The 27,712-nt window shown below is 39.1% G+C and overlaps 1 protein-coding gene and 1 long non-coding RNA gene across 15 annotated transcripts in view; one reads left to right on the top strand and one right to left on the bottom strand.

Annotated features, from left to right (window-relative positions):
* LOC135793795 (ankyrin-3-like) overlaps window positions 1-27,712 on the top strand; it is a 79,000-nt gene that overhangs the window by 8,942 nt on the left and 42,346 nt on the right. For 3 of the 13 annotated variants that reach the window (XM_065304882.1, XM_065304886.1, XM_065304890.1), the window contains 18 exons: window positions 7,134-7,235; window positions 7,444-7,896; window positions 7,962-8,726; window positions 8,814-9,017; window positions 9,274-10,017; window positions 10,077-10,248; window positions 10,613-10,699; window positions 11,015-11,273; window positions 11,371-11,388; window positions 11,462-11,686; window positions 11,743-11,903; window positions 11,974-12,185; window positions 13,887-14,091; window positions 15,334-15,360; window positions 16,431-16,590; window positions 16,666-17,014; window positions 17,077-18,082; window positions 18,141-18,224. In XM_065304882.1, coding sequence (XP_065160954.1) covers window positions 7,134-7,235; window positions 7,444-7,896; window positions 7,962-8,726; window positions 8,814-9,017; window positions 9,274-10,017; window positions 10,077-10,248; window positions 10,613-10,699; window positions 11,015-11,273; window positions 11,371-11,388; window positions 11,462-11,686; window positions 11,743-11,903; window positions 11,974-12,185; window positions 13,887-14,091; window positions 15,334-15,360; window positions 16,431-16,590; window positions 16,666-17,014; window positions 17,077-18,082; window positions 18,141-18,224 — 5,233 coding nt within the window. Of the gene's footprint in view, window positions 1-424; window positions 889-3,304; window positions 3,592-6,210; window positions 6,759-7,133; window positions 7,236-7,443; window positions 7,897-7,961; window positions 8,727-8,813; window positions 9,018-9,273; window positions 10,018-10,076; window positions 10,249-10,612; window positions 10,700-11,014; window positions 11,274-11,370; window positions 11,389-11,461; window positions 11,687-11,742; window positions 11,904-11,973; window positions 13,346-13,886; window positions 14,092-15,333; window positions 15,361-16,430; window positions 16,591-16,665; window positions 17,015-17,076; window positions 18,083-18,140; window positions 18,225-27,712 lie in introns of those variants that run through there. The other 10 variants (XM_065304889.1, XM_065304892.1, XM_065304891.1 and 7 more) reach the window with 10 other exon arrangements.
* Window positions 3,673-7,977, bottom strand: LOC135793802 (uncharacterized). Of its 2 annotated transcripts, XR_010548719.1 has the most exons (3): window positions 7,838-7,977; window positions 7,132-7,199; window positions 3,673-4,202 (listed from the first exon to the last, which is right to left on the bottom strand). It is a non-coding gene; the product is annotated as an uncharacterized lncRNA (long non-coding RNA). The 2 variants fall into 2 exon arrangements; XR_010548718.1 differs by lacking the exon at window positions 3,673-4,202 and having other exon boundaries at window positions 7,069-7,199.

Here is a 27,712-nt window from a genome sequence, read left to right as displayed (position 1 = left end):
TCGCATGAAAATTGTCCTCACACAGAGGCACATATACACGAAATGGCAATTTACAATTTTGCGTCGTCAGAAAAACAATGTCCGTATCATGACTATCAATCCATTAATTAATGAAATGAATTAAGACGAGCCGAATGGTTTCGGCAGTAGTAGCGCGCGAACGCGATCAATTAAGAGGCCTTTAATTTATTGATAGCATCATTAATCGACAGGAACGTGGATGGTTTTCGCGAGCGGCGGCGCGTTTCGCCGATGCGATCAGCTTCGCGCGCTGCTTGGCGGCTAAATAGAAATAGACACGGTGTGTGTGAATGTATGTGATGCGTTCGCTAAAAATATACATTTACTCACTTTATATGTTATTATGGTTTGTCCACTGTTGAGCGCGAGCGCACGAGTGTGTGTGATATTAGAAGGCAAATTCGCCAGTTTCCTTGCGACTTTCCGCGTACGTGTTCCTAACGCGCATTTCCATCTCACCACGGGCGTGCGACAACTCCGAATCGAATCGAATCCTTGATTCGCCTATCTGAAGGACGTATCAAGGACACTATTTCCCAGCATCGAAGTGAAAATATCTTGTTACGCGATCCTTTTTTTACCATACGCGTAACATTATTACGGATTCAAAATATTTGAATAAGAATAAAACTTCGCACGAAAAAGAATCATGCCGCATTGGAATTGTAAATTCACGTCGACGTAACCTTTGCTGGCGAAATCTCTGTTTCTACTCATTGGAACTTTTACTGTTAATATTTATAAACTGCAGTAAAACGCGTTTTTATTTTTTAACTCAAAGTTTAATCTTTTGCTACACTAAAAATGTTCGATTACGATGATCAACAAGACCGCTCAATAAGCTCGCTGCCAACAAATGCCTCGTCGGTAAGTTCGTTTATTTTCTGTTGTTGTGGTCGACCACACGCTGAAAAAGCGCGTGTAGCGTGCGAGGAAGTGAGCGTTAAATTGAAATCCGTTGTAAGCGGCTGGAAGTGAAAATCGCGCAAGAGTCGAGGATCAACATTAAACAACAGAATGCGGCAACGCGCGGACGTAAACACTCTAACAATTGGCGGATTTTCATCATTCGTAGAAGATGTCACGTGCACTCGGCGGTCGGCTATAGAACATTTCACTTGGCAGCTATCCAATCGCTCACTAAACACTACTCCAGCTTTTAACGGCAGTTAGTGTTTGAATCGCGCGTTCAAATTGGGCGTACGCAGAAATTTGTGTTAAGTGCTACTGTTTACCGAGAGGCACACATATTTGAGTTAACTTTTTGTTTTATTTTCATATTTTACAGCAGCATTGCAGAATTTGTGCATTGAGTAACAGTAGGCGCTGTTGGTGAATAGCTATAAAATAGATGATTTGAAAATGTCTTGCTCCTGCTGATGGATGCAGTATGTGTCGTTCATGTGTCAATTTGTAGGTGATTCAGAGGTTCAAATGTGGGGCAACTGTAGCGTTGTCGTTAATTATAAATACGGAACGTATTTGTTCGTATCGTGAATATTGCATTGAGGTTAATATCGGTGTTTTTTAATGTATTGTATTCGAAAAATCATAAAACTAGCAGTTTTTATGATGCATATTCATGTTTGAGGTTATGATGCGTTTTATGACATGCATTGACAGCCATTTTATCGTCTACATAACCTCAAACGTAAAAAATAACGAAAAAATACAGTTTTTAACGGGATAATCACCACTGAAACAAATCTCCTCTTATGAGAACTCATTTATATTCAAGTTTTGAAGAATATTGTGCTTCATTGAGTAGTAGGAAACTTTAAAACATTGACTAGTCATGAAGAAAGTTTTCATGGATGTTGAATGCAAATAAATGCAAATCACTATAATTAAATGAAAAGTTCTACTAAGAAATCATTTGAAACATTGCATTTACATTGTATGTTTTTATATTTTGGTTTGATACTAAAATGTTTACTCTTCATAACAGCGTGTTTATTTGAATAAATCATTAGATGCGTGTTTACAACTTGCGAGACGCGGTGCAAACAAACGTAATTACCGACATTCCATAAAACACATCATTGTCTATCTTATTTACAATTTACTACGGAATGCATACCTATGGGTATTTAATGAATAAAAGTCACATTGTCACGTGTAGCATTGTCAATTCAAAGAAGAGGAAATGAAAAATATATAATAAAGATTTATTATTATACCAAACCAAATAATTTATAATGGTTCGTAATAAAACTTGTTAGAAGGACAAATGATGTTTAGCGAGGTCTAAATTTCTTGAATGAATCAAATAAAAATTGATTTTGATTGTGTATATAATTGAAATAATTCTTTCAATATTGAATACATTTACTATTACCGTAGATAGTCAAGGTCGTTGCTTTTAGATTCGTGTCTGGTATCTCTAAATATAAAATTGAAATAGTGTTTATAGATAAATATATTACAAGGTCATCCGAAGACGCCAATACGTCAATTGCAACAAAGTCTCATAAAACTATGTTAATTAAATGCGTTAAACACGAGTTAGAGCTGCGATGCATATTTTCGTATTCGCCGGTTGACTCACGCTTTGTTTATGTTATGATTGTGTAATTTTAGCTAAACGTTTGGCGTCATTCCTTTGAAAGTTTCTCAGTTTTTTTGTGTGTAGTTGTTAGAGTTTTGAGATTCTCAACATTTTCAATTTGTTGTGTACATTTGGCATTGAAAACGGCAATAATCCAATTCGATCCCCAAAGATACAATCGTCCAGGCACGCCGCTGCGAGCACGTTATCAACATTACTTGCTTGTGCAACATCCCCCATGCTGTGCGCGCTGTCGGCGTCGTGCGGCACTGCCACACTCGGATATTGATCGGGGGTGTTTTCTACCCTCTACCGCACCGCATTTGTGCGTTCTAACCAAATGCCGACAAATTTAGACCTTTATCACTAAATTTATCATCGGGATCTTGCTCAGCGCCTAACAGTTTAACAAAAATGAGTCCAATTCAGCATCCCTGGATGATTTTGCGAAATCGTACGAATGTATCACAATCGATGGAACGTGAAACATGAGTGATCGCACACCCTCACTTTGTGTGCACTTGTTCCATCTCGTGTATAACAAGTGCAAGCGGCGGAATAATCCTGCAGGCATGCATGCGTTTGGGTTAGTTTTGCGTCGCGCCGCATGGCGGAAAATGCGGCGCGGTTTGTGCGCCGGCGAAGAAAGGGCTGCCTCCCCTGTTTTCGCCGTGGCGGCAGCAGGCACCGGAGGGTATCGAAGTTTTGCCTTCAGCGCGCTCGATACTGAGTGCTGGGGTAGTTTCGTGCCATTGGTTAGCCGGCACGTCAGTGCTCGCAGGAAATTCACGGAGGAAATATGCCGGTTACCTAGTAGGCACCCAACGCCGTTTGCTCAACGAAACGCGTATTATACACACATCACGTATAATATTTTAGTGACAGTTTACACCATTCGCGAAATCATACCCATTGCACTGTAGCATTAAGTTCTGCACCATTGTGGTGACGCAGCGGTTTACTGTTGGATCCGGCGCGTTGTGCTTGTATCTCAAACCAACATGGTTACGGAAAATGGACAGGTGAGGGTTTTTCATTTTTTGCCAAAGCGACAAATATTGAAATAGAACGTGTGGGGGTTATTGATTTCATTTCACATTGGCTTCAATATTAATCAAACATTTTATTTATAATTTTATGTCTACCTGGTTCACAATAGAAGGATATGCCTGCATTGCATGTCAGAGATCTATTAAAGGTTCAAATGTTACCGGTGTTGTGAACGCGAATATAAAATAAAACTGCTACCAACTGTTTCGGTAACTTATCAACAAGAAGTATAGCAATTACTCATATAAAGTTAGGAAGACATTTCCGAAAATATTGTCTACCAAAACATTAATGTATGAAGTAGCGATTACATCATAAAAAAATCCACCTAACACCCTGTATATTATTAAAAGATCATTAGGTTTATACAACCTAGAATTAATTATTCACAGTATTTAAAAAGAAGGAAATTTAAAAATTATCTGGTCACATCTTATGGTACTACTATAATTATGGTAAACAGGCGAACATTTATATACACCCTGTCATGTAATTTCGTTAATGATCCCCTTAATAACCCAAGAATTTCTAATTACAAAATGGTTCTGAGCTGGTACAGTTGAGCATCCTATGCGACCTGAAACTAATTAAATCTAGGTTAGGTAGATGTCACCGTTTCGGGAAATTTATCGACTTACAAAATTAAACTTTAAAGTTCAAATGATACAATTCATCTTTTTCACAACCTTGACTCCCATGCTTGACGTGCACGGAGGTGGAGGATGATAAAAACAAAATAAAAGCATAATCCAAATCCGTATGATGGATGATGCTTAATAACGCAAAGATGATTCGTCAAAACTCAATACTTATACCGCGACTGGAGGAAAGGAAGTATGTACGTATAAAAAACAGACGCAGTTTTGTTTGTTGGATTTGGTTTGATGCCAAAAGCACATCCGAAAGCCGGAACGCTCTCAATTATATCGTTACTCCACAAACATGCGTATTGCGACGAGGAGTCCTGGAGCAGCAAGTAACTTATGTCGTTTTTTACCTACACGCGAATCTGGAGCAAAATTGACGTCTATTTGTTTTTGGTTTGGTGTATGCGTCTAATATATATGCTGATATTAAAATAACCTAGTGGATATGATCATGCGATTTAGCATCGTCTGCTTCTGGAGTGCTTATAAACACGTTATCCGGCTCGCATTCGCAGATGTTGCAACATACTAGTACAAGATGCGCGTAAATCAAGTTAATGCAATTATTTGAGGAATATTGGATGTGCCAAATTGAACTTTGGGAGTATGCAACTGAAATATGATTGTCTGTCAATATGTTGAGTATTTTCTGAGATAACATAGTTTCACGGACAGCGCTACGGAGATTGGATGCAAAGTGGCGTCACGATTGATGTTTTAAGGGCACGAGGAACTTCCTCTGCGAGTTATAGAGTTCAGGTTCAAAGTGACAGTGATGGCAAAATTCAATTTTACATGAAAACTGCTTTTTCATTTAATATTCACGCTGTGAAGTCATTTTTTTCTGAGAAAGCAGAAAAATACTTTGATGCATGCATGCAGAGTCAATAATTCTAAATTTGTTTAATATTAACATATTTTCTTAACCAACATTTACCCCGAATTGTTACGTAATAATTATTTAAATAACTTTGTGAGTAATTCATAATTTTAACATAAATACTTTGGATGTAATTAATTAATAAGTTAAGTTTATATCGTTTACATTTTCGTATCTTAAAAGCTTATACTTGTGTACCATTAAAATCTCTTACTATGCAAACACCTAAATATACCCATGGTGTGTAATAATTTGAAAGAGTAATATACATTCAAACAAATATAAAAACAACACTATGCAAATGTTAAAGTCACAAACTTTTCCACATTCCGCCGACTCGCATATTACTTTTGAAACCAGGCGTATAAGCAGCTCAGCCGTCTTTGTAACTAGATGTCGTGCGAACGGAATTAATGTAAATGAATATGAAAAAGAAACGTGCGAGCGTAGCGTTGGGGGTGCGTTTAGAGCGTGTGGCGCTCATGCCCGGCACAATGGTGGCACCGCCGCGTCGGCGAAACAACCCCCCGTGACCGTGTTATTATGGACCCCTTGCCACTGGCCCTCCAGCGCTCCAGCGTTTCAGGCCTAACGAATATAATATGTACTTACATTCACACAGAAATGACGTAAGAAAATATATTCCGCTATTGATTTAACGATAAAACCCAAACGCGAAATTTTATTTCTGCGGGCCACGCTGTTCTTTTTTCCTCGGCTACAAACCCAAGCCCAGAAAACATTCAAACAACTAACTTTGAGCCAAGTAAAAGTTTTATTTCCTAATATACATACAGACACATGTGGGTTTAGGAAAAATAATGAAAATGTTGAAGAAATTTAATTTAATTTGTTTATATTTACGTAGAAAACTACCGGAAATGAATAGTAGGTGTGTGTAGTGACTATATAGTGTACACTTGTAGCCATCATGCGTTGGTGTTTTTGACGTGCGTGTGTGGGTGTGCGCGCGCGATAGTCCTGTGCCTGGGGTGGCGTAGACTAACCCCAGACGCGCCGTCGCGACGCTCCGTATTGAACGCTTACGTCACGAGGCGTCGCCGGACCGAAAGCGTGGTTATTGCAATATCATTGCAACTCGCATTTGCTGCGAAAAACCTATCAATGCTATTCGTCTAAAAAAACTTGTTGTAATATCAGTATCTACAAATCAACAAATTTGCTTAGGCAGTTCAACCGAAAGGGCCAGTTTACTAGTGCCTATATTCCAACCAGAAAAGACTGAATACAAATTTAAGTCCTGCGGGCATCTGTGTGCGTGTTTAAATAAATGTGTACTTGATCAATGTGCGTGATTTTTACTAATCAATATACGCTTACGTGTACGAGTATTTAACGATTAAGTGAACGTGATAAGTGTGATAAATGTAGATTTCTATGCCGGCTTAAACCTGTGTACCTGTTGACGCAATATTAACGTCGACACGCATTCACTGTCTTTAAATTTTAAATTCTATTGAATATTATATAAACGTGTGCTATTTTCGAGTGAAAGAATTTATTTTCGACTTGTTGCTAGCGATATGGCATCGCATTTTCTGTAATTGATGGTTTTTTTATAATGCCTCTGTGCTTTAAATTTCCACGAATGGTAAGTGATACTACGTGATGATAAAAATAACTTCCAGGATGACGTACAATTCCTGGCGGGTGGAACGGTTAATTGAAAATCCTAATTAATTATTTGACTCGGGCTATTGCAATTATTTGGCCTCGAAATTTAATATTCCACTCGAGATTCTACTGAATTTAAATGAAATTATTCCATTACTGAAAATTAGGAACTGAATTCATAAGTAGGAAATGACGAAAAAAAAGGAAGAAAAGCATTAGCATCGTTATTGGTTTTCCATCAAGCCGAACGTATTGCGGTGATCAATAACGGAAATTGTCCAAAATGCTTCGCTTTGCCAAATATTGATATGCTTAGTTTTATTTTATATTGATATAAATAAATTATTTACAGTCTGATGGCAATACATCTTTCTTGCGCGCTGCGCGTGCTGGACACCTGGACAAAGTCCTCGAACATCTAAAACAGAATATTGACATCAACACCAGTAATGCCGTAAGTATTTAACATTTATTAATTAAATACATTGTATTGAAATGAATTGAATTGCGGTGTGCACTGTTAACATATTTAAGCCTCGATGAGTTTTCGCTAATGTCATCGTTATATTTAGTATTGAAAGCCATCCAATTTGCAGTCGCACATCCGCCTGACTTTTACTTTTTTCCTCGCACGACTAAAATGTAACACGTTCATTTTACAGAATGGGCTCAACGCTTTACATTTAGCTTCCAAGGATGGGCACACGGAAGTGGTCGCCGAATTACTAAAACGCGGCGCCGCTGTCGACGCTGCCACCAAAAAGGGAAACACTGCACTGCATATTGCGTCCCTTGCTGGGCAAGAGGAGGTTGTCAAACTACTAGTCAATCATGGCGCCAAAGTCAATGTTCAGAGCCAGAATGGCTTCACGCCGTTGTACATGGCCGCTCAAGAAAATCACGACAACGTCGTTCGATATTTATTGTCGAACGGAGCGAATCAAACGCTTGCCACTGAAGACGGGTTCACACCGTTGGCGGTGGCTATGCAACAGGGCCACGATAAAGTCGTCACCGTGTTGTTGGAAAACGACACACGGGGCAAAGTTCGATTACCTGCTCTTCACATAGCAGCCAAAAAGGATGACGTTAAAGCTGCTAAGCTGCTACTTGAAGTAAATCACTGTTTACGCGTATATCTCGCGATAGGTTTTATTCACTCGTTTTATTTCGTTTGCAGAACGACCATAATCCCGATGTAACTTCAAAATCAGGCTTCACACCACTTCACATAGCTTCACATTACGGCAACGAAGCCATTGCGCACCTTCTAATCCAAAAGAAAGCCGACGTCAACTATGCGGCAAAGCACAACATCACACCGCTGCACGTGGCGGCCAAATGGGGTAAAACCAATATGGTCGCGCTGTTACTGGAAAAAGGGGCAACGATTGAATCGAAGACGCGAGACGGATTGACGCCGATGCACTGCGCGGCACGCAGCGGACACGAGCAAGTCGTAGATATGCTCCTAGAACGCGAGGCGCCGATAAGTTGCAAGACGAAAAACGGACTGGCTCCTTTGCACATGGCCGCCCAAGGTGATCACGTAGACGCCGCTCGCATTCTCCTCTACCATCGCGCGCCCGTCGATGAAGTCACCGTCGATTATTTGACTGCACTTCACGTTGCCGCTCACTGCGGGCACGTTCGAGTCGCTAAACTATTACTCGATCGGCAGGCTGATTCTAATGCGAGAGCGCTTAACGGATTCACGCCGTTGCATATTGCGTGTAAGAAAAATCGCATCAAAGTTGTAGAATTGCTGCTTAAGCACGGCGCAAGCATCAGTGCTACTACTGAAAGTGGACTGACGCCATTACACGTGGCTAGTTTTATGGGCTGTATGAATATTGTCATCTATTTATTGCAACACGACGCTAATCCGGACGTGCCCACTGTGAGAGGGGAAACCCCGTTGCATCTTGCCGCGCGAGCGAATCAGGTGAGAATCTCCCGCTCAATAAGTTTTAAATTCAAAGCTACTGCTCGACGAACAACAACTAGCCAATAAAATATTACTCAATTGCAGACTGACATCATTAGAATCTTACTACGCAACGGTGCCCAGGTTGATGCAAGAGCGCGTGAACAACAGACGCCGCTTCACATTGCCTCACGCCTTGGCAATGTGGACATTGTCATGTTACTTCTGCAACACGGCGCTAAAGTTGACACTACAACGAAGGACATGTACACTGCGCTTCATATCGCTGCCAAGGAAGGGCAGGACGAGGTGAGACTTATCCTTCTTAATCGCCTTGTCACTTATATTGATATTATCAATACTTTGGATTTGTTTTGGTTGCATTATAAAGAAGTATTAATTTACATATTGTTTCTTTTTAACAATGATAAAATCTATAAAACCTTTTGGCACCGAATCAATTTGGCTCAACTCATTGTAACTTTTGTCAGCCATTTTGGTTGCCTATGATTTGTATGCACGCTGAGCGAAAAACTAACAATAACGTATATTTATTCATTTCCAGGTCGCTGGTATACTGATCGATAATGGCGCATCGTTGAATGCAATCACAAAGAAAGGCTTCACGCCGCTGCACTTGGCCGCCAAGTACGGCAACATCAAAGTCGCCAAGCTTCTTTTGCAAAAGGACGCACCCGTTGATCCACAGGGAAAAAATGGCGTCACTCCGTTGCATGTTGCTTCGCACTACGATCACCAAAATGTCGCACTGCTGCTCCTGGATAAAGGAGCTTCACCGCACGCCACTGCCAAAAATGGACACACTCCGCTACATATCGCAGCTAAGAAGAATCAAATGGACATCGCCAATACGCTACTGGAATACGGTGCCAAGCCTAATGCCGAAAGCAAAGCCGGCTTTACGCCGCTACATTTAAGCGCTCAGGAAGGACACGTCGATATGTCGTCTTTGCTCATTGAGCACGAAGCTGATACCAATAGTCAAGCAAAGAATGGACTTACGCCATTACATCTATGCGCGCAAGAAGATCGCGTCGCTGTTGCCGATGTTCTTGTGAAAAATAAAGCTATCGTGGATAAAACCACCAAAGCAGGATATACGCCATTGCATGTTGCCTCTCATTATGGCCAAAATAATATGGTCAAATTTTTGCTCGCGCACAATGCCGATGTTAAATCAACCACCCAACTTGGATATACACCATTGCACCAGGCTGCACAACAGGGCCATACTAATGTGGTCACTGTGCTATTGGAAAACTCAGCGCAACCCAATGCTATTACTCATGTACGTAAAAATTAACTAATCATTATCTGGAATTGTGTGTAACGTGCAATTGTTTACAGAACGGTCAAACACCATTACACATTGCCCAAAAATTGGGTTACATAACTGTTATTGACACTCTCAAAGTGGTCACTGAATCTCCGGCCGACGATCCAACTGAGGAGAAGTACAAAGTTGTTGCTCCTGAAGCTATGCATGAAACGTTCATGTCTGATTCGGAAGAAGAAGGCGGTAAGTAAATCATAGTTATTCATTTAGTACAAGCTTTTGCTCTGTTGTTTTTGTATTGTATTTATTACTTTACATTGCATGCTCTAGAAATTCAGTTTAATCATCGCAAAATCATTCAGCAACTAATTGAAAATTCCTACTATAAAATGAAACGCTTTACAAAAGTTTATCCCGACTTAAAAGTTTTATTTGCCAATGTCATTCTGACGTTAAATGTCAATCTTTCTCTCTTTGAAATGAATTTCGAATTATAATCGATTCAAAAGTGCTTAGTGCATAATGTACATTCGTAATACTCAATGAGGGACAAACCAAACTATTGGTTAAAGTCACAAATTGATAATATTGATCATTAAAAATCCAGGAGAAGAAATTCTGGAAGGATTCGGATGTGCACCTCACGAGCAACATGTCTATCTTCCTTATTACAGCGGTACTACTTTACTAACTAGTAAGTCCTCGGCTCTTTCAAACCCCTTACTAACTGCACAACCAACAACAAAACACCAAACAAAAGCATCCAATATACGTACGATAAACAAAGCGACACAGCAAAAAAAAATCATCTCTTTCGTTTCCACTCATCGCTGTCGACTTCTATTTTCTTTAGTTGTTTATTAGTGCAAAGGGCACACGTTGGCCCAACACGCTTGTAGTTGTTCAATCGCATACTGTACACTCTGTCACCAAACTCTATCAATGTTTTGGAATTGTTTGTTGATTGGCAAAGCACTTGCACTCAACTCGTCGACGTAATTGCTTTTAGGGGAGGATACCATGCTCGGCGACAACGCCTACAGATATTTGACGGCTGACGAAATGAAATCACTCGGCGATGACTCTCTGCCAATCGATGTCACTCGTGATGAGCGCATGGATTCCAACAAAATCATGGATAGTAATATGTTACCACCGCAGGCAATTGAGGATTCGATCAGTCCTCACTACTACCAGCAGAATTATTCGGAAATGAAGAAGTATACTCCTGATAATATTGACATTGCCCGACATCCAATTAACATCGGGTATGTACCGCAGAATAGATTTCAATTTAAACTAAACCTCAGGATTATTAACTACCTATGCTTCATTTTACTAACGCTGCCCTATCACCCAAAATAGAAAATTACATTGGAAGAAGTAAGTTGCTAGTCTATCCCGTTGCATGTGTAGCGATGTTGTTATATTCTTATTGTTTTTACTGATATTCTAGCTTTTTGGTGTCGTTCCTCGTGGACGCACGTGGTGGTGCTATGAGGGGTTGCAGACACAGTGGAGTGCGTGTAATTGTACCACCGCGTTCAGCTGGTAGTCCAACAAGAATCACTTGTCGATATGTGAGACCACAACGGTCCCCACATCCGCCGCCATTAATGGAAGGTGAAGCTTTGGCGAGCAGAGTTTTGGAATTAGGACCAGTCGGTGCTCGATTCTTGGGGTAGGGTTTTCCTGAACGTCAATATAAATGAGATACTATAGAATGTTTTTTTGTAGACCGGTAATAATTGAAGTACCGCATTTTGCTGCCCTGCGTGGTAAAGAACGTGAAATAGTCATCCTGCGTTCTGATAATGGTGAAACATGGCGAGAACACACTGTTGAATCGTCTGAAGATATTCTGAATGAAGTTTTGCAATCAAGTTTTGAGGCTGAAGGTATGGCATTGATGTTTATGTGACTTTGATGATATTTAAATTAATCGCTCATTGTTCTCTATATACTTAGATATTAGTCAGTTGGAAGATACAGCATCTGGGCGTATAACGCGAATTGTGACTCATGACTTCCCACAATACTTTGCGGTTGTTTCGCGCATTCGACAGGAAGTGCACGCCATCGGACCTGATGGCGGCATGGTATCAAGTACGGTTGTACCACAGGTGCAAGCGGTGTTCCCACAGGGCGCGCTTACAAAGAAGATCAAAGTTGGACTGCAGGTAAATCTATTTAAGCCGCGCAAGGGTGTACCCTTTGAATGTTTGCGACGTATAACCGTTAATCACATACCCAAAAAGAAACGCTGGTCGTTGGTGTGGTGAAGAGTTTAATCGCAATTGCTTTTGTTTGCATGACGTTTTACATAATGATATACAATTTCGGCAAAGGAAAAAACCGCTAGTCTAGAGTTTCAAGAAGATATTTTCATAGCTGAGGCGGCCTAATGAAGAATATATTGCAGTAATTATAATAACAGTTTTATATATAAATCGGCGATGCGTTAAATCAGGCCAGAGTACAAATTTATCAAAAAGTATTTTTAGTGTATATGAAGTTATGCATAACTTTTTGAGGTTGAGAATATTTCTAGTCAAACAGTTATAAATTCAGTGAAGCCGTTACCAGCATTGACAATAACAGATTCTTTTTAATTGGAAAGGGTTAATTAAGCTTTCTTTGGCGTTTCAAAGAGATAACTTAGCTATTCCGCAAATGCCAAGTAAATATCGAGATATCTGATTATTTAAAGCAGGGATTTCCAAGCAATGGTAAAATGGGGGTGTGCTGATCATAATAGGGTGGTTCTAGGATTTGGGAATCTCTGATTAAGTAAATGCTTCTATCATGACACGAATATTTTAGTAATGCATCATCATCACATAGTTGAACATTGAAAACAAGTTGCATGCAAAAATTACTGCCACATCAAACATTTTATTATAAATTATTGTCAAGCTATTTCAGGTTTTTCATTTTTATTTTCACCGCAGTTTTATTTATATTTTACTTAATGCGCCAGCGTAATTTACCTACATAAAAAATGTACTGATTTATACTTAATATTTATTTAAATATTTGAAAGTAGTTTTCATCATTTTGTGAATAATTTCTTAGCGACTTATTAACGTAATTCTTAATTGTGCTTTATATAAATAAGTTCATTCTAATGATTTCATTACTTAAAATTGATGTAAATGTAAGGGACGCACTAGTTTCACGTTGCACCTAACAAATTAACACAAATTGAAGATGAATCAATTGACCTTTGCAATTTTCATGAATTTTATTACCTACATTAAATGGATAAGTGTCAAATGTAATTAACCGCAAATAATTTTTCATTCTTGTTGAGTGCCCAATAAAAAAACTAACAAAACTAGTTAAACTAACTTTTCGATTGATTGCAACACTAATACTTGAACGTCGACTTTTTGGGCACTCTGTGTATATAGCAACAAAGTAAGTGTGTCCAAAAATGTCGACGTTATTTTCCTTTTCTAAGCCAAAGAAAATGAAAATTTAGATAGAAAAAAGCAGTTCATAACGTATACAAAGCATGGTTCGCATTCGACGATTTATTAAAGTTTAACTACTTTCAAGATTTTTCTTATTGGGCGCTCGTGCTCAACTCATTTAACACTTATTTCATTGAAAAATTAACCAATAACGCCGTTTTTGCTTATTGACTTCTTTTTATTTATTTTATTTGCATATTTTTTTATTTATTTGCACATCGCTTTAATTTTGTTTGAACAATTTATTGACTTATTTATTGTTGGCTGTCGAACCTTGCTTTGTGTCTTTTTCTTTTCGGATTTTCATTCGATGGCTGCCTCTTTTGTCCCAATCATTTCACCCCACAAGCAAACTCTTTCAACAGTCATCAACTATCCCTTGAATACGATGGTAATTTTTATTAGGCGCAACCGATCGACCCGGAGTTAACAGCGAAATTGTTGGGACACGGAGTCGCCGTATCACCGGTGGTGACGGTCGAGCCGCGTCGTCGAAAGTTCCACAAGGCGATAACGCTGAGTATGCCGGCCCCGAGGGCGCACTCCCAAGGAATGATCAATCAATACTCCGGATCAACACCTACCCTCCGACTGCTGTGCTCGATCACTGGTGAGTTTTCATATGTGACACGTAGCATTTTAGTTCATAGGAAGACAATTTTTTTCTGTCCGAATCATGAAACAAACAGAAAATAACAATTTTATATACTGCCATAGTTTTTGTTTCTTTTGTGTGAAGTTTGTACGTTTGTTTAAGTTTGGTTTTTGATGAAATCGAAGCACAGGTTTTTGTGTTTTCTTGGAGTGGGGGAGTTTCTCGTTTGATTTCTTCTTTGACTTTATTTCGTTTTCAAAATTAGATTAAATGTTTTACACAAAGTGATTTTACTTATGTTTTAATTGATTTTCGTACATATTTACTCAATAGTATTCATTTTAACACAATCATATTAATTAGTATTAGTCGTATAAATCCCACATTAGAATTTTTGATAGAGTTTAAAATTACGTGTGTATTTTGAATCGAATGAATACTATTGTTTAATAATGTACATGGTTTGTGCGTCTTTCACGTTTCTTATACTAATGATATTTTAATACGTACTGAACCTTTGTCAGTAACAATAATACAATATTTTTGGTGTTGTTTGTGCCTTTGTATTCAGTTGTTTGTTGAGGGGTTGGCAAGCTTCAAGTACCATTTTTAGCAAATATCCGTAGTTTATGCGTATATTTTTATTAACATAGGTAAACATTTGATTTTTGATTAGTTTCGTTTGTTTAGTTGTTCATTTTTTCTATTCCAATCTCGAGTAGATAAACGTTAGCGAGTTTTGAACATATAGGCGGTAGGTATAATAATTGTCTGTATAAAGATCTACGTTTTTTGGCATTAGAATCGTTTTTGTGTGATCAGTTCTGTTTCGTTTCGCTCGTGTCTCAAAAAATTTGAAACACATCAGACTCATCTTAGTGAACCATTCATCGAAACAGCATGTATCATTTACGAACGAGTACATTAGTTGCGTTTCAAAAAAACAGCGGACAAAGTAATAAAAAGTTTGCCAGCCGCCTGCTTTATTCAATTACCAGATGTAATGCGCCGTTTCAACATTATGACGTCATTAGTTTGGAGCTATTTTTATCAGGTCTTTTCTTAAGTTGTCAGTCTTTTTGTTGTTTTTAACGATTTCCGTTTGGTTACCAGTTTCCATATGACGTCATGATGATACTGTTGAGTTTGCGAATATCGCGAAACGAACCTTTAAGTAAAAAAGTTTTGAAATGAATGAAATTAAAAATAATGGTAAATAACTAATGCGCTCCTTAATCATTTTCACACGCGATCCAGGGGTGTTTCGGAAAAGATCGCTCAAAGGTAACTAACTCATATTGTGGGCTGCCCCCTCTTATTAGAATGTATATCTTTCTATTATATTATAACTATTATTATGACAAAGAATTTTTATATTCCGTATGGTTCATTATGTATGATCTTCATAAATCGACAAGTTTACTTTTCTGGACGGCGCGTTAACAAAATTTGGTTCATTCATGTTTAATTTTTTAATTTATTTTGACGATTTTTTGACTGTGTTTCAAATAATTTCCAATCAGTTGACCGTTTCTGATTTTATCATTTATGCTTTTCTAAAATGTGATAAGTTGTTCTTATTTATTTGACAGAGGTTTCTTTAATTTACAATCAACGATATTTATTATGAAATAAAATTAATCACAAAACACTAATTGCAATATACAATATTATCACTTTTAGACCTGCTGCATCATAATAATTAAGATATTATTTACAATTATCTGATTGGTTTGAAAATAGCGAAATTTTTTTATTAGATCAGTCGTATTTCTTCTGAAATTTATTCTCTTTGCCTATCGAAACAAACAGTTTTATTGGTTCGTGTTTTTATATCGGAAGTTAGTTGCCCCGCGACTGGTCTTTTCTGAAACCACATTATAATGTATTAAATATATTACAAATAAACAATACGAAACAAAAACGCTTCTAACTGTTTTGCTGGTGCCAATGCTGCTGCTATTGCTAATGCTGCTGTTTAAAAATGCTTTTGACATATACTGTTCACCAATGGAATGCTTTTCTCTTATCAACTTTATTCATACACGATTGTTTTACGTTCACGACTATTAATTTACCCCTTCTTCCATTACGTTCGTTACATGTACAGAAGCAACGCCAATTGTTTTCCGTTTCGTTTATGCATTTATGTCACGTTGTTTGCGAATGAGTACCAAATTTATTCAAACGAATCAGTAACTATATTAACCCCATCAATGAATAACTAAACATTTTGTAGGACTTATGATTGCATGTTTGAATGTTTAAGCGTAAGTAAGTTAGCTCTTATATTGAATCTTGCGGCGAGTTACGGTCGTTAGAAACGATTGTGCATATTGTTCTTCTCTTCGAAGGTGGAACGACACGAGCTCAATGGGAGGACGTCACAGGATCAACACCTCTTACATTTGTCAACGACTGTGTTTCGTTTACGACCACCGTATCGGCGAGGTTTTGGCTAATGGATTGTCGGAATGTGGGGGACGCCACAAAAATGGCTACTGAACTATATAGGTTTGTATTTATTTTACAATTCTTCTTTATTGTTCTGCATTACTAACAATGCGAACATTTAATAAAAAATTACAGAGAAGCCATTCACGTTCCATTCATGGCCAAGTTCGTTGTTTTTGCGAAACGGGTAGATCCGTTAGAGGCTAGACTCAGGGTGTTTTGTATGACAGATGATAAAGAGGACAAGACTTTGGAACACCAGGAACACTTCTCAGAGGTGGCAAAGAGTCGCGATGTGGAAGTACTTGAAGGAAAGCCGCAATACATTGAATTTGCTGGAAATTTAGTGCCTATTACCAAGAGTGGAGAACAATTGCAGTTTGCTTTTAGAGCGTTTAGAGAAAATCGACTGCCGTTCTCTGTTCGTGTCAAAGATCAGCATGCTGAGGCTCTTGGACGATGTTTGTTCATGCGAGAACCAAAAGTAAGTGTGCCGTTCGCGACGCAAAGTAAGTGTTATTTTATTATTTATTTGTTTGTGTACAGGTCGCTAAAGGAGAGCCGCCTCAACAACCAGTTTGCATTTTGAACATCGTCTTACCTGATGACATTGTAGCGGACACGATATCACTCACGGATAGTGAACACTTCAAGCGGCATGAATTCCTCAAGGATAGCTATGAATACCATCGGCCTGATCCGCGTTTGGCTGATATGAGTAACTTGTTAGGCGATGACTGGGTTGCATTGGCCGGCCAATTGGGTCTAACGTCGTCCGAGATAAACGTTATCAAATCGGAATACCCGGAGAGTGTGGCAAAACAAGCGCAGTCGATGCTTAGAATGTGGATCTCACAGTCTAGTAACCGCGCGCAGAGCAGTGTACTCGAAGATGCCTTACGCAAAATCGGTCGGGATGATATTATACCCCAGTGCCTGAACGTCGAAGAGACTGTCGTTAAATACAGAATTAGGAGTGATTTAGAAGATAAAGACATTATGAAAGATTCGGAGAGTATCGAATCGATAGTGATAAAAGATAAGAAGCGCCTAAGCTATGACAAGTATTCGGCCGAAGAGAAGGTAGTCGAAGAGAAATCAGACGAGGAAGACTTTAGTAAAACTGTTAAAGAGAAACGTGAAATTATTGAGAAACGTCTTTCGGTTGATCGAACCATTCCGGCATCATCACAGCGTGTTGAAATAGTGCAAGAGATTAGTTCAATCAAGCGACAGAGTATGGTTGAAGACAAAATCGCAGAAGTCGAACAAAAAGCCACAATGCAACCACCATCTGAGTCAAAGTCTACCACAGAGGAAGTAAAAACCACAAAGTCCTCTGTGGCAGACGCCACTAAAGATGAAAGGGATGCTGGTGTAACCGCGACAACCACAACGACAACTACAACTGTGACCGAAACACGCACAATTGAGGTGACTGGGAGCACGCACATAAAGGATAATGACAGTAAGGAATCAGTGTTAGTGGAAGGTGTTACACATGGTTTGGAGAAGAAGACAGCTATACCTAAAATCGTCTCGGCCCAAGAAGGTAAAATTTAAATATTTTATTTATTTTGCATGATGAATTAAATAAATTTTTTGAGCAGATCCACAATCACCGAAACTCTCCAAGACACCACCACCGAGTCCTGCTGATTTCATCCTACGAGAGCAAATGGCCGCCCTGCAAGGTAGGATTTTTGTCATATTAGCACATTAGATATCTTTTAAGCTTAGTAGATTACAACTGAAAACATACTTTTTGCGGACTCAATGGAATACAAGTTATAGATCGAAAGGAAACTATGTTTTCATGTTGGCACAATGTGGCATATCAATTATTTGTGGCAAGACGAAACCAAAACGTAAACATTTCCATATTGTCGAGGTCAATTCTGAACAAGCGCCTTTAATGAAGTAAATTAAATTATAAAATATTATTTGCTTACCTCTTAAAGCAAAAGCAGGACAAAGATGAAATAATTTTAAGTCTAATTGGAGGAACACACATAATGTTCGTATCCAACTAGTGCACTTATATTGCTTCTAATTCCATTACGCTGGCGACCACCGTATTACAAACGAACGCAGTCCACTTTTACGCGTTTCGCGGATAGTGTTTCGATTTAACTCAGAGTGCATTTGCTAGATATTTCCGGTGAGTAAGAAAAATATATTAATATTATCGATACGATTGCCATGTACCAAATTATGATTGATATGCCACATTAAAATGGGGTTTGCAACGGTACAAGAAGTTTATTTAGTTACAATTTTGGTAGCATAAGGATTTGCATTAATCCCAAATTATTATTGCTAATAATTATCCAAACAAAGTTCCGAATTTGGAACCGAACCTAATTTTTGCCCCCACCCCCTTTCGAATCAGACAACAATGTTTGTTACCTCTAATGATTTCTGAGTTTATTTTATGTTACACACTCTTAACAATATCACATACCTACAATAAAACACTAACTTTTCGATGTATTATTACTAATTGCTTTGATGCGATATGCTTATGCGTTTGAATATTAAAATTGATATTATCACAGACAATGATAAAACCGTAGTAGTTTATACATAATTCTGAATATAATAATGAATTGATAATGAAGTAAACGTTTGTGAGTGCTGAAATGCAATTGTTAAAGTAATTTACTAATTGAATAACGTACGATAAGAGTAATTTGATAATAAATCAGAAAATAAATCATTCAAATGAGGGAGCGATTTTCCTTTAACGAACGAATCGTCTCCCCCGTTTAATTTAAGATTATTTCTATTAATCTAGATTTATTGGATTTAGACCTAGTGACGACATAGAGCTATTTGCATTGCTTCTTGTTATACGCTATAAATAAACTTGCTTGTTGTATCATTTAGTAACCGTTTCGTTGAAAGTTTCTATTTGTTTTATCGAACACGTACTTACTAATTTTCTTTTTGCACAGTCATTGTTTTCCTTTGAGTGATTGTAAATATTTCATTCGGTTATGGGTACGATGGAATATTCTTACACCTCTATGACATTGAAGCAAACGGTGTATTTTGATTGGTATCTATTGATTGGAGTACAAATTACGATTGAGATGCTTCTTTTGTATTGGGGCATGGCTTTCTTCCATCGTTTGTTTTCCAATACCAGGATACAGTACCGTGGTTGCCCATTGAGTAAACTACTCACCTGATGTTGTGTTTGTGGATGTGTGTGATCTAGCTTGTATATTATTCATCCAACTACACTTATTTTGAATCATTCATTTCATCTTCATCATTTACATACGTTCATATTGGTACACTTAAAAACTCAGTCCAATTTTGTTATACATAAACTTGCATACTGTTGGCCTTCTCTCTTTCCGAATACTTTGCTAATTGATTTATAACCAGCCATGACAAGAAAGTATTTATTGAAAATGCTTACTGCTGATTGGGGGATTTGTCACTCGATAATTGATTAAAGTTTAGAAATTGTTCAAGACTAAACAGCAGTCACTGTTAAAGCTTGGTGGACCGTAATGCAAACTCCATTTCAAGTAGGGTTTCTATTGAATATTCTTGTATGTGCATGAAGATGTCCAGCCCACAATCAATAGCTGTGATTTGTGCGTGTGTTTGTGTTTCTGAGGGTTGTTTTTGATGTGTAACCGTGCGATTGTGGGCTGGGATTTTCAGAAAGGTTCAATGCTTGAGTCAACATTAAATAAGGTCAGTAAGGGTTACTAATACCTAATATAAGAACTAACCAAATAGACTCGGTAAATTTGTGCAAATATACAATAATTCATGATAGAAAAGTGGGTCGCGGTTATAAAGGCGCTACGTTTTCCGCTTTCTACAATATGCTGATTATTTTTACGATTGATTTGCTACTTAGTTTGCCTTACTATGAACTACTTTAGTTATTTTAGTTCATTATACATGGAGCAGATGCTTCTGGTCGGAATAAGAGTTACACATACTTTTAGATTCAACGCTTTGAAGAATGTCTTGCTCGCTTTGATACATTTTAATTATTATACATGGCTGTGGACTTCCCATATTTGATCTTCCTCTGTGACGATTCCATTTAGGTTCACCAGATACCAAAAGTTCCTCAAATTCATCGCCAAGTACATCCTCATCAAACGACAAAGTTATAATTCATACACATTTTATTTGTTATTATCAAATGAGAGTGCGGGTCTGTGTGAGAGTGTGGGTTTGAGTTGTTACCCTCACTATGATTTATTTTCTGGTAATCAACGTGACTGAAATTTGTTGAGAATTCAATTTGTCAAAGATACTTCATGACGATAGGAAACTGGTACACACGTTACTAAGTACACACTATTTACCGGTGTGACGGAGATAAGTTATTGATACGAGTATACACAACGCCGCACTAAATTGTTGAAATCAAACGTGATCCTCAATACCTTTTTTTGTATCTCCTTACGTCAACAGCCAGCGCGTCTCCGCAAGACGACGATGATTCGTTAGACACGGACGGCTTCCGCGAAGATACATGCCTCCTGGAGACACCTACTCCGGGCACTGATAGCCCCCAAGTTGAGTCTTCCTATTTGGGTGGTTACCAGAGACGCGACCCTGGTACTTGTTTAGACGATATTACTACTCAGGATATAACTACTTGTGATGATATACAGCAGTATTATCAAGATCAAGCTAAGTTATTTGTCGGGCAGCGAAAACGTTTGGCTTCCACTGAAGATTTGGACGCAGATTCTAATAATGCGCCTACGGAAGACATTGTTAAGCAAAAAATTAACAATGTTGGTGATAGTGACCTAACGGGTATTGTGCGCGTTGAACGTGACGTCTATAAAGTTATCGATTACGACCCGGTACGACCAGGGGAATTAAGAATTAGAGCATTTGGCTCACCTGAGGAAAAGGGAGCAAAGGATTCAAAGAAGCCAGAAGATTGGGAAAGGAAAGAGGCTAAGACTGTGGAACGGCTTCATGGAGGAGCAGGCAAAGATAAAGACATTGACACTACGGTTACGACATCTGTAAAAACAGAGTCTAAAATCAAAGACAAAAATAGTGAGACTGTGACTCAAAGCACAGCTACCACATCGACTACTTCGGCGACTCAAAAGACGCCGGAGAAACATATTTCATTTAGCACTGTTAAGGAGGACATTCCAAAAACACAAGCTTTTACTACACGCGGGACTTCCCCATTAGATAAGAAACACATTCCACAAGACGAATCTTCTCCTGTCGCTTATAAAGTTAATCCCACTTTAGAATTAGTAATTGGACGTAAGGAGGTTCATACTAAGGACACCACTGCAACTGCCGAGAGTAGACTAACACTATACAGTACAAAGGATGTTGAAATTTCCATTCATTCCAAATCTCATATTTCCGTGACTACCACCCGGAAAGACATGAGTGGAACTGAAACTTCCCAAAGGGTAGATGTAGGCATGACGACTACTGCCGAAACAAGTGATTCTAAATCTTCCGAAGAGAGCATTATTAAAAAAGAAGCGTACATAATACAACCGGTTAGTATTTCTGATACTACCATAACTGAAGCTACACAACGAAAACGTGACGAAACCGTCAACTTCAGCGGAATGAAGAAAGTATATAGATATGATTCTGAAGTAACTGATACTCAACTTGAATCTCCTGTTACTGATGGAAGTGGTTCACATCACATTAGTGACACTGGAATCTCTATTACAAGAGGATTAACTGATACAATGACAAGTTTTGTTCAACAACCGTCTGGGTTTGTTCCGGGAATGCAAACGACCGGATTTGTATCTGATAATGCCGATGGACAAGAAGAACATGAACTGACAGATGCGGGCCTTAGCCCAATTCAACCTGATGATTTTGCTCCTCTAGGAGCATTCAATGAAGAAGAGTCTCCACAATTTACCGATACCGGAACTAGTCCTATTGATTTTCCAGAAAGTTCTTCAATGGGCATTTCTCATATTGATACTTCCGAAGCAGCAACATCAACGGATTTAGTTGATACAAAAGATGCTTCCATCAGCCCAATTAAACCAGAAGATATTGACATTTTAAAAGCGGAGCAAGTTATTTATATTCGACGAGGGTCATCCGATGTTAAAGCAAAGATACGAACATTTGAAGAACACGCATTTAAATCTTCGACTCAAGTGGAAGCATTGCGTAAAATACAACGAGAATTTATTGATTCGGAGGATGAACTTTCAAGTTTGAAAGAAGAGGAAGGTGTCTTAAAGGGATCAACAGAAACATTGGCTCAAATAGATGACGAAAATTATGAAAAGGTAGAAAGTATATCTGAAAGATACTCTGCAAAAGACATTGATTATGAGATAGATGAATCAACTCTTTCCGAAAGCAAGAAAGATTTGAGATTTTCAACACCAACGCATAGAGTTGGACCAAAAATTGCTGAGTTGCAAAAGGTGTTTTCAAGGTCGTCAGAGGACGTAAGTGAAATTAGCGAGAAAGCTAAACGAAAACCTCTATTTACGAGTTCTGTAAAAGATACACCAATACCTGATTTGGAAGTAAAAGAGGAACAAACTAAAGTGTCGGAAGACATAGAAGAAGAAGCAATAAAAAGTGTAAAAGAAACAAAACATATGTTTGAAGAACTAATCTCTAAATCATCTGAAAGTACGCCAATTAAAAAGTTCAAATATAATGGTGACCAAGCAATTCCTGATCGTGAACATCATAAGGCAGTAAAGCAGGAGGAACTATCTGATGAAGTTTTATCTCAAAGAATGTTAGATTTGCAACAACAGATAGTGCAAAGCGAGTTAGATGATATTATCGTCGAGAAAGTGGAGGAAATTGTACCAAAACGAATAAAACGTCATGCACCTGAGTTGCATTCACCTCAGAAGTTGAGTTCTGAAGTTGAATCTCCAGATGAATGTATTGAACCACTTTGCACCAAGAAAGAAATACCTTGCGTCGCTGAAGAAGAGATATTGGTGGTTGAACCTACCTTAACTGAAAGTAAAGTAAATGTTACTGAACAAGCTCCTATTACTTCTGAAAATATTGTTGCCGAAACCACACAAAGCTTTTTACAATCGGAACGAAAAAGTCAGCAGAGTTATTCCGAGACCATCACTTTTACACAACAAAAAGAAAGTGTAAAAAGTCTAGAAAAGAAAACGAATGGTTGGCTTAAACATGACGTTGAAACTACCATACCTGGAACATTAACAAGTGACGTCGAAATAACAAAACCTAAAACACTAAACTTGGGCGAGAAAGTTACCAAAAAAGTATCAACTGTAATTGGCCAAAGCGCCAAATTACTAACAGGTGTAGTTCTTCAGGAAGATACTACAAAAACAAAGTCAATCAAAAGTGAAGGACGTAAAAGCATTGAATCTAAAGTTGAAACGGATGAATCAATTTTGACTATGAATGTAAACCGGGCATTGAATGAGGTCTTGGAAGCATCAAAAATGATTCGGGCCGATGTCAAAGAGTTGAAACCAGACTTAACACCAACACCTGAGGGTCAGGCGTACAACATATTGCCATCATCGTCAATTGATCAATTAAAATGCATTATTGAACGACAAGAAGAAATGATAAATAGTCAGACTAAAGTTTCGTCAGATTTCAAGAAATCAATAAAAGTGGAGGCTAGTACAGTCAAATCTAAGGAACAGCATCAAGAAATTCACAAAACTGAAGATAAATTTGTCACTACAAAACTAAAGGAAGAGCAAGTGTATGATGCAATTAACGCAAATTTGACATCTATTTGTTTATCGGAATCAGTGGAATCAACGGTTGCGATAAATGCAAATCCGGTTGACGCAATATCTCCTGTTGCAGAGAAAGTAACTACGCCTGCAAAGGAGGAAATTAAACCAGTTGCTACTGATGCAGCTAAATCGCCAGTTGCCGAAAAAATCACTACTCCTGAAATCGAAGAACCAGAAGAGTCGGCAGTGGTTGACGCTAAATCGCCAGTTGCTGAGAAAGTAACTACGCCTGCAAAGGAGGAAATTAAACCAGTTGCTACTGATGCAGCTAAATCGCCAGTTGCCGAAAAAATCACTACTCCTGAAATTGAAGAACCTGATCAGCCATCAGTGGTTGACGCTAAATTGCCAGTTGCAGACAAAGTAACTACGCCTGCAAAGGAGGAAATTAAACCAGTTGCTACTGATGCAGCTAAATCGCCAGTTGCCGAAAAAATCACTACTCCTGAAATCGAAGAACCAGATCAGCCATCAGTGGTTGACGCTAAATTGCCAGTTGCAGACAAAGTAACTACGCCTGCAAAGGAGGAAATTAAACCAGTTGCTACTGATGCAGCTAAATCGCCAGTTGCCGAAAAAATCACTACTCCTGAAATCGAAGAACCAGATCAGCCATCAGTGGTTGACGCTAAATTGCCAGTTGCAGACAAAGTAACTACGCCTGCAAAGGAGGAAATTAAACCAGTTGCTACTGATGCAGCTAAATCGCCAGTTGCCGAAAAATCACTACTCCTGAAATCGAAGAACCAGAACAGCCGTCAGTGGTTGATGCTAAATTGCCAGTTGCAGACAAAGTAACTACGCCTGCAAAGGAGGAAATTAAACCAGTTGCTACTGATGCAGCTAAATCGCCAGTTGCCGAAAAAATCACTACTCCTGAAATTGAAGAACCTGATCAGCCATCAGTGGTTGACGCTAAATTGCCAGTTGCAGACAAAGTAACTACGCCTGCAAAGGAGGAAATTAAACCAGTTGCTACTGATGCAGCTAAATCGCCAGTTGCCGAAAAAATCACTACTCCTGAAATCGAAGAACCAGATCAGCCATCAGTGGTTGACGCTAAATTGCCAGTTGCAGACAAAGTAACTACGCCTGCAAAGGAGGAAATTAAACCAGTTGCTACTGACGATGCTAAATTGCCAGTTGCCGAGAAAATCACTGCTCCTGAAATCGAAGAACCAGAAGAGTCGGCAGTGGTTGACGCTAAATCGCCAGTTGCTGAGATAGTAACTACGCCTGCAAAGGAGGAAATTAAACCAGTTGCTACTGATGCTGCTAAATCGCCAATTGCAGAGAAAATCACTACTCCTGAAATCGAAGAACCAGAACAGCCATCAGTGGTTGACGCTAAATCGCCAGTTGCAGACAAAGTAACTACGCCTGCAAAGGAGGAAATTAAACCAGTTGCTACTGATGCAGCTAAATCGCCAGTTGCCGAAAAAATCACTACTCCTGAAATCGAAGAACCAGAACAGCCATCAGTGGTTGACGCTAAATCGCCAGTTGCAGACAAAGTAACTACGCCTGCAAAGGAGGAAATTAAACCAGTTGCTACTGATGCAGCTAAATCGCCAGTTGCCGAAAAATCACTACTCCTGAAATCGGAGAACCAGAACAGCCATCAGTGGTTGACGCTAAATCGCCAGTTGCAGACAAAGTAACTACGCCTGCAAAGGAGGAAATTAAACCAGTTGCTACTGAAGATGCTAAATCGCCAGTTGCAGAGAAAATCACTACTCCTGAAATCGAAGAACCAGAACAGCCGGCAGTGATTGACGCTAAATCGCCAGTTGCAGACAAAGTAACTACGCCTGCAAAGGAGGAAATTAAACCAGTTGCTACTGATGCAGCTAAATCGCCAGTTGCCGAAAAAATCACTACTCCTGAAATCGAAGAACCAGAACAGCCATCAGTGGTTGACGCTAAATCGCCAGTTGCAGACAAAGTAACTACGCCTGCAAAGGAGGAAATTAAACCAGTTGCTACTGATGCAGCTAAATCGCCAGTTGCCGAAAAAATCACTACTCCTGAAATCGAAGAACCAGAACAGCCATCACTGGTTGACGCTAAATCGCCAGTTGCAGACAAAGTAACTACGCCTGCAAAGGAGGAAATTAAACCAGTTGCTACTGATGCAGCTAAATCGCCAGTTGCCGAAAAATCACTACTCCTGAAATCGGTGACGCTAAATCGCCAGTTGCAGACAAAGTAACTACGCCTGCAAAGGAGGAAATTAAACCAGTTGCTACTGATGCAGCTAAATCGCCAGTTGCCGAAAAAATCACTACTCCTGAAATCGAAGAACCAGAACAGCCATCAGTGGTTGACGCTAAATTGCCAGTTGCAGACAAAGTAACTACGCCTGCAAAGGAGGAAATTAAACCAGTTGCTACTGAAGATGCTAAATCGCCAGTTGCAGAGAAAATCACTACTCCTGAAATCGAAGAACCAGAACAGCCGGCAGTGATTGACGCTAAATCGCCAGTTGCAGATAAAGTAACTACGCCTGCAAAGGAGGAAATTAAACCAGTTGCTACTGACGATGCTAAATTGCCAGTTGCCGAGAAAATCACTACTCCTGAAATCGAAGAACCAGATCAGCCATCAGTGGTTGACGCTAAATTGCCAGTTGCAGACAAAGTAACTACGCCTGCAAAGGAGGAAATTAAACCAGTTGCTACTGATGCAGCTAAATCGCCAGTTGCCGAAAAATCACTACTCCTGAAATCGGAGAACCAGAACAGCCATCAGTGGTTGACGCTAAATCGCCAGTTGCAGACAAAGTAACTACGCCTGCAAAGGAGGAAATTAAACCAGTTGCTACTGAAGATGCTAAATCGCCAGTTGCAGAGAAAATCACTACTCCTGAAATCGAAGAACCAGAACAGCCGGCAGTGATTGACGCTAAATCGCCAGTTGCAGACAAAGTAACTACGCCTGCAAAGGAGGAAATTAAACCAGTTGCTACTGACGATGCTAAATTGCCAGTTGCCGAGAAAATCACTGCTCCTGAAATCGAAGAACCAGAAGAGTCGGCAGTGGTTGACGCTAAATCGCCAGTTGCAGACAAAGTAACTACGCCTGCAAAGGAGGAAATTAAACCAGTTGCTACTGATGCAGCTAAATCGCCAGTTGCCGAAAAAATCACTACTCCTGAAATCGAAGAACCAGAACAGCCACCAGTGGTTGACGCTAAATCGCCAGTTGCAGACAAAGTAACTACGCCTGCAAAGGAGGAAATTAAACCAGTTGCTACTGATGCAGCTAAATCGCCAGTTGCCGAAAAAATCACTACTCCTGAAATCGGAGAACCAGAACAGCCATCAGTGGTTGACGCTAAATCGCCAGTTGCAGACAAAGTAACTACGCCTGCAAAGGAGGAAATTAAACCAGTTGCTACTGAAGATGCTAAATCGCCA

The sequence above is a fragment of the Atheta coriaria genome, unplaced genomic scaffold (assembly GCF_025399875.1).
Source record: "Atheta coriaria isolate IRGN ID8LTWV9N9 unplaced genomic scaffold, Caltech_Dcor_3.1 hic_scaffold_6_pilon, whole genome shotgun sequence".
NCBI lineage: Eukaryota > Metazoa > Arthropoda > Insecta > Coleoptera > Staphylinidae > Dalotia > Dalotia coriaria.
Note: the sequence above shows the minus strand (reverse complement) of the source record. Positions and strands in the feature narration are given on the sequence as shown.